Below are 16,139 nucleotides of genomic sequence, written 5' to 3'. Positions count from 1 at the left end.
GGGGTGAACTGCGATTTTTCTCACCTGACACGACCACCGACACATTTCTTCCGTAGACTGTGGTTGACTGAAAGTGACTCTGTTGTCAACTCTGATCGATACATGACACATTGTAGCTCACTTACCGTCTTTTTCAAGCTATCAAACGATACTTGTCTTCCTTTCGGCGCTTTCATAGCACGAACTCGGGAAGGGAAAACAGAGCGAAGACGGCTAGCCCAACAACACTGACAACATTCTAAATCCTTGACCATCCCGCATCCATTGCCCAAGATACGACCTTGGCCCACTGCAAAAACCGGCATCACCTATCACGTTGAGTGTCCCGTTCGATGAACTACCGTAAGATTTGTTCCACCGACATACTCGGTTCTCTCGCCCATCCCCCACTGTCTTTATTCAATCTATCCGCCTCTACCTCGACACCTTCCACCAATTTTCTCAGTTCTTCTATCTCCTCATTACCCCCTCCAGGAAGTTCGTGGGAGAGATCAACAATTTCCCTTCCATAAGCTTTCTCAAAAACTTTCAACAAACTCCGGGCTGTTTCTTCCACTGTTAATTGACGAGCAGATATTCCGGTGGTTAGAGAGGTACGTTGAAGGAGTTGATTTATTGAGATGGCGTGAACATCTGCAAGACCACAAGCAAGGACGAGATCAAACCATTTTATAGGTTCAGGAGTCACGTTGATGGAGAAACCGTGAGAGGTGATACGGTGTCGTAAGTGAATACCTATGGATGCTACCTGTTATAAGTACTTAACATCTGAGCATGTTGTTGGATCTCGACTCTCCGCGCAAACAAGAGAAAGAGCAGATAAAGAAGTGTCAACGGAGGAGGACGGGGGAGATGATTCTAACGAGGAATGGGATTTGATGAGAAGCAATGAGAATGGGGACGACGTACTTTCTCTACGGGAGAGGAGAAAACTCCTACGTGTCCGTCAGGATGAGGGGCTGAAATATCGGGGAGGTTGAGATCATTGATGCAATACCCGGCTAGAAGACGTTGTAATTTGTCTACGTAGCATCGAGTGGATAGCTGGTATTAGCCGCTCTGATTATGATTGAGACTAATGTTCGGCCACTGGGAGTTTTTCTACTGAACTTCCAAACTCTGAGTGCTGTCATCGAGAAGCTTACCGTGTCCGGGGAAAAGGAGGAGGAAGTGGGTTACTCGGGACAGAAACAAGAAGAAAGTGAGGACATGCGAAGTGAACAAAAGAGAATTAAGAGCAGAAGTATGGAGAGAAAATGTCTAAAGAGGAAGTGACGGGCGTCAAGGAGAAGCTTCAGAAAAGGTGTCACGGACGAGAAAGAGGAGGAAATGAATCTCACCTCCATGACATTCAAATCTAATATAGGATACCCCACTAATTGACCAGGACCATGATAAGTCACCTGACCACCTCTTTTAGTGATATAAAACCCAGCTCCAACATTCTGAACTTTCTTTTCTTCAGGGTGAAGGTGATCAGGGTTAGGTGTGTTGTCTCTTCTTCCTGTAGTATATGTTGGTGTGTGCTCTGTAAGTACTCAGTATAGCTTCTCCATACATGCCATCTCCTGCGTGACGGAAACCATAGCAAATGATAAAGGTCGAGAGAGAGAAGTGGACCAGGACTTACCAAGAAGAAATACGATATCTTGTGTCACTCTTACACCTTTCTCTTTTCTCCCCAATCTAGCATCTATGACTTTTTCTTGCAGTTTCAGTCCTAAGGGGTAAGGTAAGGGTTGACGGAAGATATGATATCTTATCGCTGGTAGGATGGACGGTTTGATCATGGTTGGAAGTGCGGATAAAGGAGGAAGCGATCGGGAGGGAATTTCACCACCGACGGTTATTCCAGTGCATACACCGGCAGGCTAGAGTATTCTTACGTAAAGCTTAGAGCCCTCGTTGTGACTGACTTTTTTAGGCTAAAGTAACTGCTGAGTCGAATGTTCCTTTGTGTCGTCTTTACGAAATACTCCGGTAAGTAGCCAGTAGACTAGGAGAGTAGCTTAAGGTCGCTCACCCGGAACTTGATCACACCCGGTCATTGATCACGTGTCGCGTCCTACATGTGATATATCGAACGTGTTGTTTATCTCTCTTTGCCTCTTGTCTGTTCATCATTATGCAGACCACAGCAGATCCACTAGAGGCCGCTATTGAGAAGTATAAATCCCAGAAACATCTACCCCCTTCCAAACGCCAAAGTCAACGAGAAATCGCACGGTATTTTGGTGTAAGCCAATCTACCCTGTCTTACCGATTGTCCCACTCCCCTTCCTCCCGTGAGGAATCACATCGCCGTCTTCAAGCTCTGACTCCTGAAGAAGAAGACTGCATCGTCAATTATATCCGTAGATCTTCTCAGAGCGGTCACCCCCCATCCCCTGCTCACATTACCGAGATCGCAAAGAATCTTCGTCAAAACCGACTCATGCTCTCTCACAATCCCAATCCCAATAACATCATCATACCTCTTGGAGTCAATTGGCTTCAAAAGTTCAAGAACCGACATCCTGAAGTCAAAACCACATGGTCTCGCGCCCTGGATATAGCTCGAATCGATGGATGTGAGATGACACTCATCAAGAGATGGTTTACCGAGATGTCAGCACTCCGCAATCAATATCACTACTTGCCAGAAAACATCTATAACATGGACAAGACAGGATATAACGTTGGTACTACCTTGTCTTCTCAAGTAATGACAGTAGCAGAAGGAGACAAAAGTGTGAAGGGAAAGGTGGTGAAAGCGCAGAAGGGTCGGCAGGAATGGGTTACCGCAATCGAGTGTGTATCAGCTGTAGGTCGAGCTCTTCTCCCCATCATTATCTTCAAAGGAAAAGCGGAATTCAACCTCCGAATGCGTCCACAAGATCGAGATATTGAGGGTTGGCAATGGACAACAAGCTTGAAAGGGTGGTCAAGTAATGCACTTGCCTGTTACTGGCTGAAATCACAATTTGAACCGATGACAGCTCCAGCCGATACCTCTCAACGTCGACTGCTTATCTTAGATGGTCACGGAAGTCATGTCAAGGCCAACTTCATCAGCTTTTGTATCGAACATTCAATTGATGTCATGGTCCTTCCTCCACACTCCTCCCATTGGACACAACCACTCGATACCGGTGTTTTTAGTCCTCTCAAACGTCACTTGATGAAGTTCTCGGACATTGCAACTCGATACAATGCAACATCAATCGATAAGGAGAAGTGGGCAGCGGACCTAGTAACAGCCAGAGAGCTAGCAATGACGAAGGAGCATATTGCTACTGGTTGGAGGAAGTCCGGTTTACACCCTTTCAACCCCAATGTTGTGTATCGATTACTCTCTACTCCCACCGAGACACCCACCCGTCCGCTTCTTCACTCCCAATCCTCTGCATCAATCACCTCCGAGAATGATGAGCTCCTACGGAATACACCAGCTATCAATGCCACACCAATAAAGAAACGACTCATAGATGTAACTACCGAACTTGAAAGTGAACGGTCGGAACGTACAATAGTAGAAATGGAGAACAAGGAGCTGCATGCTCTCCTCAAGCCTCCAAAGCGTCAGAAATCAGGTGCTACTGTAGGGAACCTTGGGACACATAATTTCACAGGTGGGACGGTACTTGAGAGGCTCCGGGAGATTGAGGCGGCAGCAGAACAGAGGAAAAAGGGGAAACAGAAGAACAAAGGGGGACCGGAAGGAAGGGAGGATCGCACGGAAGGGGATGCGCCGGAAACGATTACATCGGTGATAGAACAAGCAGGAGGCATGTTAGAGGTATTGGAGAGTAGCCAGGGGCCAAGTACTGTCCGTCACATCATTTTATGTGTGTAGGTAGCATATTGAATGCATGACATGCGTTCTTGTGATGTGTATACAATCTGCGGAAGAAATGATCAATGACCGGGTGTGACCAAGTTCCGGGTGAGCGACCTTACTGTTTGACAACTCAATTGGCAACTTACAAGGTGTCGCTACCATACCATGTACTGATGCTATTTTGGGGTATGTTAATGACTTACCTTGTTGACGATTTTCAGACTACTCGAGTAATGTCCAAATGTTCTCGCGCTGATAGCAACCAACCACTCACCTTCCTTTCATCTCCCAGTCACCGAGAGTCCCTTTCATCCTGACTTGTGAGCCACAACATCGTCATTTTTGTATTTCTCTCTTCTCCACTGATCGACTGAATTCAGCCAGAAGATACAAGATCGATTCTTCAGCTTGTGTAGCATAAGGAGACCAGGGGGATAATCTAAGAACTGCTTGATCAAGCGGAAAGAATATGCCTCCAGCTCCGTGAGTTTGTTTCAAAGGTTAAAGCGATGCTGATGTGATAGAGTTAACACCACTCGTAGAACGATAGAGAGGAATGCACAGACTGGTTCACCGGTTGATCCTAAGGAATATAAGAAATGGTCTTTGGCAATGGTCAACAAGTCAGTGGTTTTCTTTCTCTTTTTTTCATCACCTCGGTTTACGTTTCTGTTGTTTTCGTCTATTTCACCTCGCCCCCCCCCCCTTTCCTTCTCTCCCTTTTCTTTACTCCCAAAGCCTAAAGGGTTATGAAACTAGCGTCTTTCCCTCAAGTCGTGATCGTTTCATGTTGTCACCTCAAAGCATCATACTTGACTCGTCACACCACTTGAACGAGGATTCACATGTTTATGTCCACCCCTATTATCCTCTGATATGATGATTGGTTGTCTCAGCACACGCATGCTTCAAGGTAGTGAACAGTACTTCACATGAAAACAATTGAGATGTCCCGGCATTACTTACTAATTCACAGCCCTGCAACAACACGCATGTACAATTACCAAGTCGCAGGTGGTGTGATCCTCCTCTTCGCATTATCAGGATGGATCACATATATGGCTGCCTTTTGATCAATTCTCCAATCCTCTGAAGGGATTATGTCTTCATGAAGAACCTATGTTAAATTATGTTCTTCCCATTCATATCGTATGTATAGTGTCAAGTCTATCTGCTGTGTACAAATCCTCAATTCTTTTCATCATCACTTTCCGTACCACACCGCAGCCACGTTCGATTCCACTTTAAAAATACAGGCTGATTATCAAAAATTAAATATGATCTCACAAGTCTTACTCCTGTCTTGATCTCTTTTCCCACGTACCTCCTATCTCCACCGGATCCAACAACTTTCCCTTACCCTTCCATCCCGGTGGTGGCGCATCCGCCGGGACCACACTTCCTGCTCGAACATCATCTCTATAATCGACTTGTGGTGCCGGAAAAGTATCATGACTCAATGACCTTCTTCTCTTCCTCGGCGGTTTGTTCAACTCCTCCCCACTGGCCTTTCTTTCCGAACTGTGAGCAACGGCGGCAGCCACATGACTCGACCAATTTTGAATCTTGTGCGGATCGATTGTTCTCATCATCGGAGCTTGCGTCGTCTTGGCCTGCTGACTCTGTCGATTCACCATTGACGGACCGGGGTATCTACTGGGTGATCCATCATTACGAATTTGTGGAGGGAAAGCAGGAGGTTGAGACATTTGCATGGGTCCGGAACGTACAGGCGGTTGAGGAGGCGCAGTAGTCCATGCTCTTTGCTGTCGACGTTCGGGTGAAAGTTGAGATTGTTGTTCTTGTAATTGTCGATCGGGAAGGTATACTCTTTGTTGAGAGGGATATTGTACGTATTGAGTTGTTGGAGGCTGGAAGTATTTTGATTGACCGGGTTGAGATTGAGGTTGAGAATGGATCGGTGGCATCGGTTGATATGTGAGATGTATTGGGTGCTGACTCCGAGAGGGTGATTCGAAACGTAAATGAGAAGGGAAAGAATGATACGTGTGCTGTATTGGCTTTTCCCCAACTTGATTCTCTTCTTCTCCGGATGTCTCATCTTCGTCCATGCTCTCTTCATACTCCCCCGCCATTGTATCACCCGCCAATTGACGAATCACCCCGAACTTTTCTTTGATCATCTTCTCCACTTGAGCTTGTAATTCTTTGATTGTCCGAAGTGGCATTCCCTCCATTGTCTCTTCTAGCTCTCGTTTGCGTTGCCGTTTTCGACGAGCAGTGTGAATTCTTCTCTGTAAGAGAAAGTCGTGACATGCTTTGACAGGTACAGATGGATGTCTTTGAGGGGAGTTGTAACGATCAGGTCGAGAAGAACCAGATGGGCCCGCATCGGGCCAAGGTTGCAACGAGGAGGGACCTGCACCAGCACCTGCGCTTGTCTGTCGTTGATGAGCTTCACGAGCGAGTTGTTGGAAATACGGATCAGAGAGTAGTGATCCTGCCAAAGTGAGGACGTCTAAAGTCCCAGGTGGACCTGTTGAATGGCCGGGTCCTGCCTCTCGAGGTGGCAGAGGGTGGGGCCAAGAAGAGGTGTATCGTGCATCTCCCGAACGCGGATCGATAGACATAGGCTGTGGTGTCCAAGCTTTTGGCTCAGTTTCAGCACGAGGCGGAGGGACATGCCACTGAGAGTTGAAGATGGTCTTCGGCGGTAATCGGGGCTTCAAGGGCAGAGGAGGGGGAGGCATTGACCGGGAGGGTGAGCTCTTGACATGGTCAACTGGCTGATTGATGAGTCGTGGAAATGGGGCCGGTGAAGGCAAAGAATCGTGTGTAGGCTTCTCCTGCCGTGGATGCGTGAACGCTTCTGGCCTATTGGAGGAGGGAGGTGAGAGCAGTGAACGTTGTCCATCTGTCTCTCTTCGGGTCGGCGTTCGCTCTCGTTTTTTGTCCTCGACGTGTTGACGCGTTTTGACCTTGCTGAGTTTGCCTCGTGGGACACGAACGACCGTCACTGTGCTAGTCGCATCACTGTCGAACTCGTTTAAATTCGCTACAGAACCCTGAGATGGCCGTCGACGTCGGGAGGATTTGGATTTGGGAAAGTATGTGAAAGGGGCGATATTGGTAGCCCCGAAAAATCCGGGACGATGATGTGATTCGGGTGTGACCAACTGTGCCGACTGCCAATCAGCATCTATTCCGGCTCATCAACATATCCAGTCCTTAATCATTGTTGGGGAAAGCTACGCGTCACTATCGAAGGCGTGTCACGGAAGGCAAATAGATCACTCACAGGTGGGGAATGATGTCTACCAGCTCTGCTCACTTCCTCATCCGCTTCGCCGTCGTCAGAATCTTGTTCCCACCCTGCTCGAGATGACGGTGTGGGAATGTCATACATGGGTATCTTGGCGACGGCTTGATGAGAAAGGCCGAGCCGACCTTGACGACTAGCTTTCGGGGTACGTGGATGAGGGTTGGCTCTGGTAGGTGTGACGGAGCGATCGTCCTCATCGCCAGCGATGGAAGTCGCCGCAAAAGACTGAATCATTTCCAACCCGACATCCTCACTTGGAGCTATTGGCATAAGGGGCCGTCCGTTTGCAGTAGTCAGTCCTGGGAGGAGAATTGACGGCACAATTATTTCTTCTGCGAAAGGGTACAGGGAAGAGCCGTGGTCATGAGGTAGCGGATTGGCTGGTACGGAGATACCCCCAAAGTCCCATGAAATTTCAGGATGTGTGGACGTTAGATCGTTGTTGACGTGATCGGCTTGATCAGTCAATGTCTGATAGGCCTCGACTCCTGACTCTGCTCTAGGGAGGTCAGCCGGTGCGGTCAGGGGTCGGTCGATACTCTCCCGCTTGTCGTCATTTGGGACGCCAAAGAAGGAGGCGAAGAAGGCGTCTCCATTCTGTATAGTCAGCATCAAGTAAAAGTCAACGATGTGTGGCAAACACAGTGAGGTTACCCGTTCCCAAGCTTAACAGATTAGATTGGGTAGATACAGGATGAAGTGGAGATGATGAGAACTCACATCCAGTGTATGCAGACCGTCGCTTTGCAATGACGACCATAAAGGGGCCACCTCCTCAATATCACCGTCTCCTTTTGTCTTGTCACCCGAATCAACCTTTCCAAGACCGGCACTGGGTGGTTGACTCGCAGCTCGTCTGGTGTATGGGACAGGAGGATAGGCCGGTGAAGGTTGAGACCAAGCATCGATCCAAGAAGGAAAACCATGTTGCGCCGCTGATTCCACTGGCCTCGAAGGTGGAGTGAGACTGTGTTCATGGAATGAGGACGACGTCGAGCGACTTGGCCCTCCATTGTCAACTTGATCGGAAGGATGGTTAGCAGGTTGTGAGGTCGAGCGGGTTATGATGATTGGCAACGGGTATGGTGCCGATAAGACTGCCCTGATGGATCGAGTGTCTGCGTGAGTCCGTGGCATTCCAGCTACTTCTTCGCTTGTGAGTTTGCTTCAATTTACGTGAGTGTCAGTGTGGGTATATGGCAAGGAATATGACGAGTGGGTGGCGGTGACGATAAATATGGATGAGTGTGGAGGGCGCCAGTGGTGAAGGAACGACCGACCGAAGGTATATCCCATGTTGAAACCTGTCAAAAACCTATTGTCAATCTTTCAGAGGATCAGGTGGTGTGCATGTCAGAAGCATGGCAAGGTTGACGAGGTGGTGAAGGAGAAGCAACCGGAGAAGAAAGGGAGGGAGGGATAGCATCAGTGATGACGCCCTCCATCGAAGAAAAACGTTGCGGAGAACCTTTTGAGGGCTCTTTCGGGGAATGCGTAAGCTTCTCATACGGATCCCAACTATACCTTGATTGATACTGTACTGCAATGATAAACACGAGGGACTAGTGGCATTGAGGGACAAATCAGGATGAGAAAGAACGGGGGAAAGATCACCCTCGTTGCTCGACCGTCTGACCCATCTATGACATGCGTCGGGTGGCGACATGTGGCAGTGTGGCAATGTGGCGGTCCGTCGTTCCTTCTCCGCACACGATTTCATGCTACATTGTTAGCCAATAGAATCGGCCCACGGCAGCCAAACAACTAGACTCATTTCCTCTTTCTTCAAATATCCCTTTGTTCATCTTATCCTCTGAACTTGATTCGATTGTCTTTGGTTTACTGTGTGTGAGTGGAACGTGATAAGTATAGAGACATGTAGGCTTGATGCATGCTTGTAACGGGACTGGAAACACGATGACTAAATCGCAGGTTGGGTTGAACTCAATGGAACTCTTGTAGAAGTCTAGGTGTCTCTGGTGCTAATGAATCGTGTCTCCTCTGCAATTGATGTAGCCAAAGAATGATATTGAAGAATCAGCAAAGTCGGTACTTTGCGGATTGTACTATATACTGTCTACAGGTATCCGTGTCTTACTCCCCGTTGTAGCACCCTCGGACCATCCTCCTTCTGTCGTCAAGAGGGATCGGTCGACCCTCGGGTCTGGAGGTCTGGGCTACTGGGGAACTGACACCTCCCCAAGCGGGGGTGGATGTTGGATTGATAGTGTTGTCTAGGGTTGAGTGGGTTTGGGATAGGCTTCGGGTGATAATAATATGTATCAACGTATCAACGTATGAATATTATGAAATGATATGGAAAAGTACGTTAGAAGTATAAATATATGATTGACTGTCCATGTGATTCTCCGGTGTGCCACTCTTCTCAAGTCTTCTGGTCACGTGTCCTAAGTACCCCGACTACCTTCCGGCACTACACCGTCCTACTGCAAGCGTCTATGTACATACTCGGACAGGTGAAAAACCGCTTTTGAGCAAACCCAATGAGGAAAACTCGAAAAGGGGAAAACCCGTCCCTACCTAATGCAGCACTGCCTCCAACTCCTGCTTTCCTCCATCCTAATCCGTCAAACTCGATAGAGTTCTCTCGATTTGTTGTTACCCCGTAACAAGTTTCCCCCCCTGTCTCAAGGATCCTTCGCCGAGGATCCTGAATCCTGTAACCAGGTGATTCACATGGATCAATCTGAGACACCTTTGGTGCACCCTGACCTCACACCCACGCTAGTGTGACGGTTGCCATGAAACGCGTCACCCGCACGGACCTCCAATGTGATTGAGAAATTACTGACCAAGTTACCTCCCTGTCTTCTCTCTTCTTTCCTCCTCATTCCCTCTTTACCTCTTGTTTGTCGCTCTTTATTACTCTTCTATCATTATCCATCCATATCTTGCTTATATCTTAGGGTATCATTCCAACTCCCTTCTGTTTGTAAGCATGTCTAAGCGCACTGTAAGTAATTCCCTTCGAACTCGATGTACTTCTCACTACTCCTCACTGGCTGACGAGATTTAGTTGTCTCCTTCCACCTCTTCCCGCCAAACTGGAGCCTCTACCGCGGCCATTCTACCCTCCGCTGACCCGGAACATCTTCTGTGCCAGACCAAAAGGATGAGAATTACTTCTCAAGCGCCTGTTCCCTCTCAACCTCCCTTGGTAGACGCCTCCCGAGGAGCTCTCGACACCATCATCGATCAATATTGATCCCGCCCTTCTCGTGATCAAAACCTCCATCCGTCCTTATTGGATGATCAGGCCAACCTTGAACAATTTATTGACTTTGACGGGGGTGTTGGGCCATCTGCCACCGGTGAGGATCCATCTCCCGTCAAATCTGTTGAGTCCAAACACGGCACCATCGTTGAGAATCAAAATTCTCCTGCCAGTAAGCCCGCTGCTCCTCCTTCTGACTACTCAGAGGATTTGGTGGAGGTTCCCAATGAACTCGGACAAATTTTTCACACCCCTCACAAGATTCCTGTCAACAATGAACTTGCCAAGGCCCTCGCCGCTCAAAAGGACTCGGAAATCGGTGAGATTTCTCTAGACTTCTGTCCCTTTCTGACTCGTCAGCTGTTCTTTGGGCCAAAATGACTTTTTCTTTGGTTGGTAAAGCTTTGAAAGACGAAGCCCTCGATTGATTTCGCAAGACCAACGCCATCAATCCCACTGTCAAGTGGTTTCGGAATGCCGTGAGTCCTTTCTCCCTCAAATTCTGTCAAATCCTGACTGTCTGCTTGATTGTCTGGCCCAAGGTTGGCGCCTCCACAACAAGAATGGTGTGGTTGTCCGCCTAGAAGGTGAGCTTTGCTCCTATTGCCAGCGTCGTCTCGATGGTGGTGAAGATTTTTGTGTTGGCTGTATTGGTCCTTGTGAGTTTTCTGCTACTGTCCGCTCGATATTGATGCAGTTCAGTCGGTGGTGTATGCGGCGAGTGCTCTGCTGAGGGAACTTTGAAGTGTTCGGTGAAGACAAACAATCCTGAGGCCAAATTCCGTGAGGTATCTATCTTCTTGCTTCAAACTTGGTCGATGTTGATGTATAGGGTATTACTGTCGGAGCAAAGATGGTCACCTCCAAGGTTACCTTCGTCCGGAGCACAAACTCTGCGCTGTCTCGGCTCCTTATCGATCCCTTTCCTCCCAGGAGCTTAATCCTCTTCCCTCACCCAACTTTCCGCCTATATCCACCTCTTTTCCTCTCTCCTCCTTCCTCTACCCCCAGTTCACCTGGGTCTTTACAAGTCTCTTCACCTCATTCCTTCAGACTATGTCCTTCCTTCTCTTTCTGAAACTCTGGATCATCTCACTTCTTCTGGTGATCCTACCGGATTGACTTCCTCACAACCAGTCGCGGGCCCCTCTTCCTCTCCTCATACTCCTCTTCACCGCAACGTCATTCGTATTCCCGCTTCGGTCCGTCGTCTCCGAGCCGGTTCCACCGCCTCCATGGACTAGTGTGTTTATATTCCTCCACTTGTAGCTATATTTCCTGTGTATGCATTTATTCCTGACCGATTTTTGTCGCTTTTGATCAAATTCTCACCCCCTTCTGGGGTCCTTTCTCCTCTTCTCTAGCAATTCGTCAAAAACCGCCAGCTCTTCTACATTTTCTCGTGGTTCCCAGTCATACACTGCATTTCCTGTGTATCCTAACCATTTTACCTTGAATTCCTCTTTCCCCTGTCGAATTCTGCTATCCACAATTGCTTCCACATGGAACTCTTCCTGGCCGTTAATTACCACAGGTGGTGGGAGCTTCGTCTGTCGACCTGGTATCATTTCCTTAGGATACGGTTCCAACAGCGTAACATTGAAGACATTCTGTACTCTCATTGACGGAGGTAGATCCAATTCAAAGGCGTTCTTTCCTACCTGTCATGAACTACGTCGTGACACCTCGAATATTCCACCATCAACAACCCTCCTTTGACCAGCAAAACCCGGATTACGTCTTAACCTCCTCACCCTGCACGTAACCTAGGACATCTGAGACCAACTACGGCGAAGTACAACGGGAGAATAAGGTATACAAGGGTCTGGGGCATAAGGATGGTGAAGTGCGGCAAAGTTAGACGGAGTTAGGGGGGGTCTAGGGACGATGGGAGCAGAAGTACGGTGAAGTTAGACGGAGTTAGGCTAAGTCGGGACAATGGGATCTGAAGTGCGGCAAAGTTAGACGGAGTTAGGGTAGGTAAGGACAACGGGAGCAGAAGTGCGGCGATGTTAGGCGGAGTTAGTCGAAGGGGGGAGAAGTATGACCGGGGACTCGGGGAAGTTGGACGGAGTGCGTTGAAGTATGTCAAAGCGCACGAGGGTTGGGTGAAGATCTAGGAGGAGTAGACAATATTAGCTGAGAAGATTGCTGAAGTTCTTCAGCGATCCTTGATTGTTGTCAGTAGTGAAAGATTGATAGAGATAACTACAATATAAATCGAGATACATCGCCATCAGTAAAAAATCCCCTAGATAGAGTAACTACGCCGAAGTACGTCGTAGTTACATTCCTTTCAACGTCTGCGCCCTCCTGGTTGGGTGAGACATCGAGTCAGAAGCATCAAGTTAGCCGAAGTTTGTCGACCGTCAGTCTATTAGGAAGAAGTTATTCGACGGCCATGACACTACCCTCCTTTTAATCTTGAAAGGCTCAACATATTTTGCTTCTAATTTTCGACTTGGTCGTTCCGTAGTCAGATACTTTGTACTTAGCAGTACCTGTGGTCCCTCTCTGAACTCTTCTGGAATGCTTTTGTGTTTCCTGTTGTAATATTCCCCACTAATCTCGTTGGCTGTCCTGACTTGTCCTTGAACCGCCGCATGTAATTCTCCCATATCTTTCCATCTTTGCTCTAACTTGTTTGACTTTGATTGAATATCGTGTGAATGGATGTCGTAGTGCAGTACATAGCCATAACATGCTTCGAATGGACACAAACCGTGGCTACTATGTGGCGAACAGTTATAAGCAAACTCAGAAATTGGTAGAAGTTGATCCCAATTGTCCATGTTATAGTTCATACACATCCCGAGTAGGATTTCCATCTGTTGATTTACTCGCTCAGTCTGTCCGTCTGTTTGAGGATGATACACAGTTGTAACGGTACTGGAAACATGATGACTAAGTTGCAGGTTGGGTTGAACTCGATGGAAGTCTCGTAGAAATCTAGGTGTCTCTGGTGCTAATAGATCGTGTCTCCTCTGCAATCGATGTAGCCAAAGAATGATATTGAAGAATCAGCAAAGTTGGTACTTTGCTGATTGTACTATATACTGTCTACGGGTATCCTTGTCCTCATCCTCTTCCTGCTGCAAGCGTCTACGTACATACTCGGACAGGTGAAAAACCGCTATTGAGCAAACCCAGTGAGGAAAACTTGAAAAGGGGAAAACCCGTCCCTACCTAATGCAGCACTGCCTCCAACTCCTTGTAGTGGATCCAACCATCCCCTACATACTGATCAGTACCGAGCTACTAGATTCTCTTCCAGACACCCCTACCCCTGTCTCTTGTCTGCCTATCATTGTCTATACAAGTGCTTATACGCACTTGCCTCAGTTACGCCTTCTTTACCTATAGTCTCTCCTGTCTCCTAGTATATAGTATTCACGCATAACATGTCAAAGACGCAGATTCTGTCACGTCTTTCCTACGTCAAACGTCAGCTCATTTATGCATATAAGCCGGGTCTGAGGGGGATCTCTTCCTCCATTGTTGTCACGGCCGTCGAACAACTATTTCTTAATAGACCGACGGTCGACGAACCTCGGCTAACTTCACGCTCTGAGTCGATGTCTCACCCAACCAGGAGGGCGCAGACGTCGAAAGGGGTGTAACTACGGCGTACTTCGGCGTAGTTACTCTAACTAGGGTTTTGTTCTACTGATGGCGATGTATCTTGATTTATAGCTATCTCTATCTGTCTTTCACTACTGACAACAATCAAGGATCGCTGAAGAACTTCAGCGATCTTCTCAGCTAATATTATCTACTCCTCCTAGACGTTCATCCAACCCTCTCGCGCTTTGACGTACTTCAACGCACTTCGTCCAACTTCCCCGAGCCCTCGGCCATCCTCTTCCTCCTTCGACTAACTCCGCCTTCCCCGAGCCCTCGGCCATCCTCTTCCTCCTTCGACTAACTCCGCCTAACATCGCCGCACTTCTGCTCCCATTGTCCCTACTTAGACTAACTCCGCCTAACATCGCCGCACTTCTGCTCCCATTGTCCCTACCTAGCCTAACTCCGTCTAACTTCGCCGTACTTCTGCTCCCATTGTCCCTACCTAGCCTAACTCCGTCTAACTTCGCCGTACTTGGTCTCAGAAGTCCTGAGTTACGTGTAGAGTAAAGAGGTTAAGGCGTGATGGGGGTTTTGATGGTCAAAGGAGGGTCATTGTTGGTGGAATAATCGAGGTGTCACGACGTAGTTCGTGACAGTCGCCCCCTTCTTTAGCCGCGAACGTCCTCGTGAGCGATTACACCTCTGTCGTGTCAAGAGAACTTAGCAGCGTAGTACCCCCATTCTCTCCCTCCCCATGACCATCTTTCACCCTTCTGCTCTTTGCGCCGCACTTCGTAGTTGGGCCTCCTTTCACTCCAAAACCCGACAATGAGACTCCCCTAACTTCGTCGAGGTTTGCCGTAAGAAGCCCTGTGTCTTTTGTAGGTGAGACACGCTTCCTGAAATGGCAGCCGAACAACACCGTTGTTTGTCGAAGTAACCCTCGCTTATATTGAGATGAGACACTATAGCGTGGGAATTTTGATCGTCCCTGCGATGCCTTTTGTTGATGAAACGCGAAGTTTGCCGCATGTTGACGACGAGGGTTTAGGTTTGATTATACTAAATACTGAGCAGTTCGTCGAGCTTCTCTCTTTTTCCCATCTTGAATCATCTTTTATTTCTTTAAGTATTTTTAACGTCATGGCCCCTCCTACTCCCACCTCTAACCCTTTCGCCGCCATGAGGAACTTTGGTGGTATGGTGTCGTCTGCTCGTGAGTTATTCCTCGACACTTACCTTACTTCGCCGGACTTGGCTGATGTTCAGTTTCCTTCGGCGACAGATCTCGCCAAGTCTCCTCCCTCGGCCTCGGCACCCTCTCTTTGGGGGAGCCGTCTGGCGATGTCCCGCCTCCTCGCTCCGCTTCTCCTCCCGTCGGTCCTCCCGCTGGTTCTCCCTCTGCTTCTCCTCCTCCTGGTTCTCGCTCTGCTTCCCCTCCTGCCGCCAGCCCTCGCCGCAGGACGCCCGCCTTTCGTCCTGGTGAGTCTCCGTCCTCCTCCGACCAGGAGTCGCTCAGTGGTTCGGAGTCGGACGATCAGTCAGACTTCGAAGGAAAAGGGGGTGATTATAGTGATGAGGATGATAGAATCGTGTCGGAGGGTGAAACCGAGTTAGAGGAACACTCGGATGATGATATGGTGGCGGTTAGTGTAGAGGACAACAACGTAGATAGTCCTGAGCGTGAGTTCTTCGTCCAACCTCTCACACCTTCGCCGAACTTGGCCTTGTTTATCTGTTCTTTAGCTCTCCAAGACATTGCTAACTCGCAGCCGCTCCTGCCCCTCCCCCTGCTCAAATTGTGGGCCAGAAACGACGCCGTTCCCTCTCCTCTTCTTCTTCTTCCTCTTCTTCTTCTTCCTCTTCTTCTTCCTCTTCCGGGGTTCTCCCCCCCCCCCAACGCCATCGCCGCTGCCGCCGCTGCTGCCGCCGCCATCGCTCCTGCTGCCGCCGCCGGTCCTGCTCCCGCCGCCGGTCCTGCTCCCGCCGCCCCCGTCGCTGCTCCCCCCCCTTCTCCCAGAGGGGAGCCTTCGCCGCAACGGGTGGAAGAGATCACTGCGGGGAAGAAGAGTACTTGTGGGAGAAGATGAAGTCCGAGGCTGGTCGTTGGATCGCGGTTGGTGTTGACGAAGCGTGTGATCGTTGCCGGGAGAGTACCACCTATCGTACTACGCCGAAGTGACTCCTGCTAATTAGTATGACGGTGAGGATTATAACGTATAATCGTCCAAACT

The 16,139-nt window shown here is 48.8% G+C and overlaps 6 protein-coding genes across 6 annotated transcripts in view; 3 read left to right on the top strand and 3 right to left on the bottom strand.

The window, feature by feature from the left end:
* Positions 1–487: 487 nt before the first annotated feature.
* On the bottom strand, positions 488–1,772 carry TREMEDRAFT_18004 (uncharacterized protein; the record flags this gene model as incomplete). Its single annotated transcript, XM_007005549.1, has 4 exons — positions 488–748; positions 910–1,044; positions 1,341–1,528; positions 1,631–1,772. Coding segments are annotated over 4 exons (726 nt in total), but the record flags the coding sequence as incomplete, so codon positions are not given.
* Positions 1,773–2,175: 403 nt separating this feature from the next.
* TREMEDRAFT_72000 (uncharacterized protein) lies at positions 2,176–2,960 on the bottom strand. The gene has a single exon (XM_007005884.1). It carries the CDS (start codon positions 2,513–2,515, stop codon positions 2,294–2,296), a length of 222 nt encoding a protein of 73 aa, XP_007005946.1. The 5' UTR covers positions 2,516–2,960; the 3' UTR covers positions 2,176–2,293.
* Positions 2,961–3,236: 276 nt separating this feature from the next.
* Positions 3,237–3,877, top strand: TREMEDRAFT_57333 (uncharacterized protein). The gene has a single exon (XM_007005677.1). The coding sequence runs from the start codon at positions 3,254–3,256 to the stop codon at positions 3,833–3,835; it is 582 nt and encodes a 193-aa protein (XP_007005739.1). The 5' UTR covers positions 3,237–3,253; the 3' UTR covers positions 3,836–3,877.
* A 1,235-nt stretch (positions 3,878–5,112) lies between these two features.
* TREMEDRAFT_63615 (uncharacterized protein) lies at positions 5,113–8,240 on the bottom strand (the record flags this gene model as incomplete). The annotated part of the gene is made up of 3 exons (XM_007005788.1): positions 5,113–6,966; positions 7,080–7,700; positions 7,824–8,240. The coding sequence occupies 3 exons, from the start codon at positions 8,238–8,240 to the stop codon at positions 5,113–5,115; spliced, it is 2,892 nt and encodes a 963-aa protein (XP_007005850.1).
* A 1,822-nt stretch (positions 8,241–10,062) lies between these two features.
* On the top strand, positions 10,063–10,766 carry TREMEDRAFT_63614 (uncharacterized protein; the record flags this gene model as incomplete). The annotated part of the gene is made up of 3 exons (XM_007005787.1): positions 10,063–10,077; positions 10,381–10,657; positions 10,699–10,766. The coding sequence occupies 3 exons, from the start codon at positions 10,063–10,065 to the stop codon at positions 10,764–10,766; spliced, it is 360 nt and encodes a 119-aa protein (XP_007005849.1).
* A 4,282-nt stretch (positions 10,767–15,048) lies between these two features.
* The window catches only part of TREMEDRAFT_63612 (uncharacterized protein), a gene marked incomplete at both ends in the record, with an annotated part of 2,165 nt that continues 1,074 nt past the window's right edge, over positions 15,049–16,139 (top strand). The window contains 5 exons of the mRNA XM_007005786.1: positions 15,049–15,121; positions 15,175–15,387; positions 15,451–15,551; positions 15,577–15,588; positions 15,678–15,975. Of these exons, the coding sequence (XP_007005848.1) occupies positions 15,049–15,121; positions 15,175–15,387; positions 15,451–15,551; positions 15,577–15,588; positions 15,678–15,975 (697 nt within the window). The remainder of the gene's footprint in view (positions 15,122–15,174; positions 15,388–15,450; positions 15,552–15,576; positions 15,589–15,677; positions 15,976–16,139) is intronic.

The sequence above is a fragment of the Tremella mesenterica genome, assembly GCF_000271645.1.
Source record: "Tremella mesenterica DSM 1558 unplaced genomic scaffold TREMEscaffold_8, whole genome shotgun sequence".
Lineage (NCBI taxonomy): Eukaryota > Fungi > Basidiomycota > Tremellomycetes > Tremellales > Tremellaceae > Tremella > Tremella mesenterica.
The sequence above is the reverse complement of the archived record's forward strand: the minus strand, read 5'-3'. Positions and strand labels throughout refer to the sequence as shown.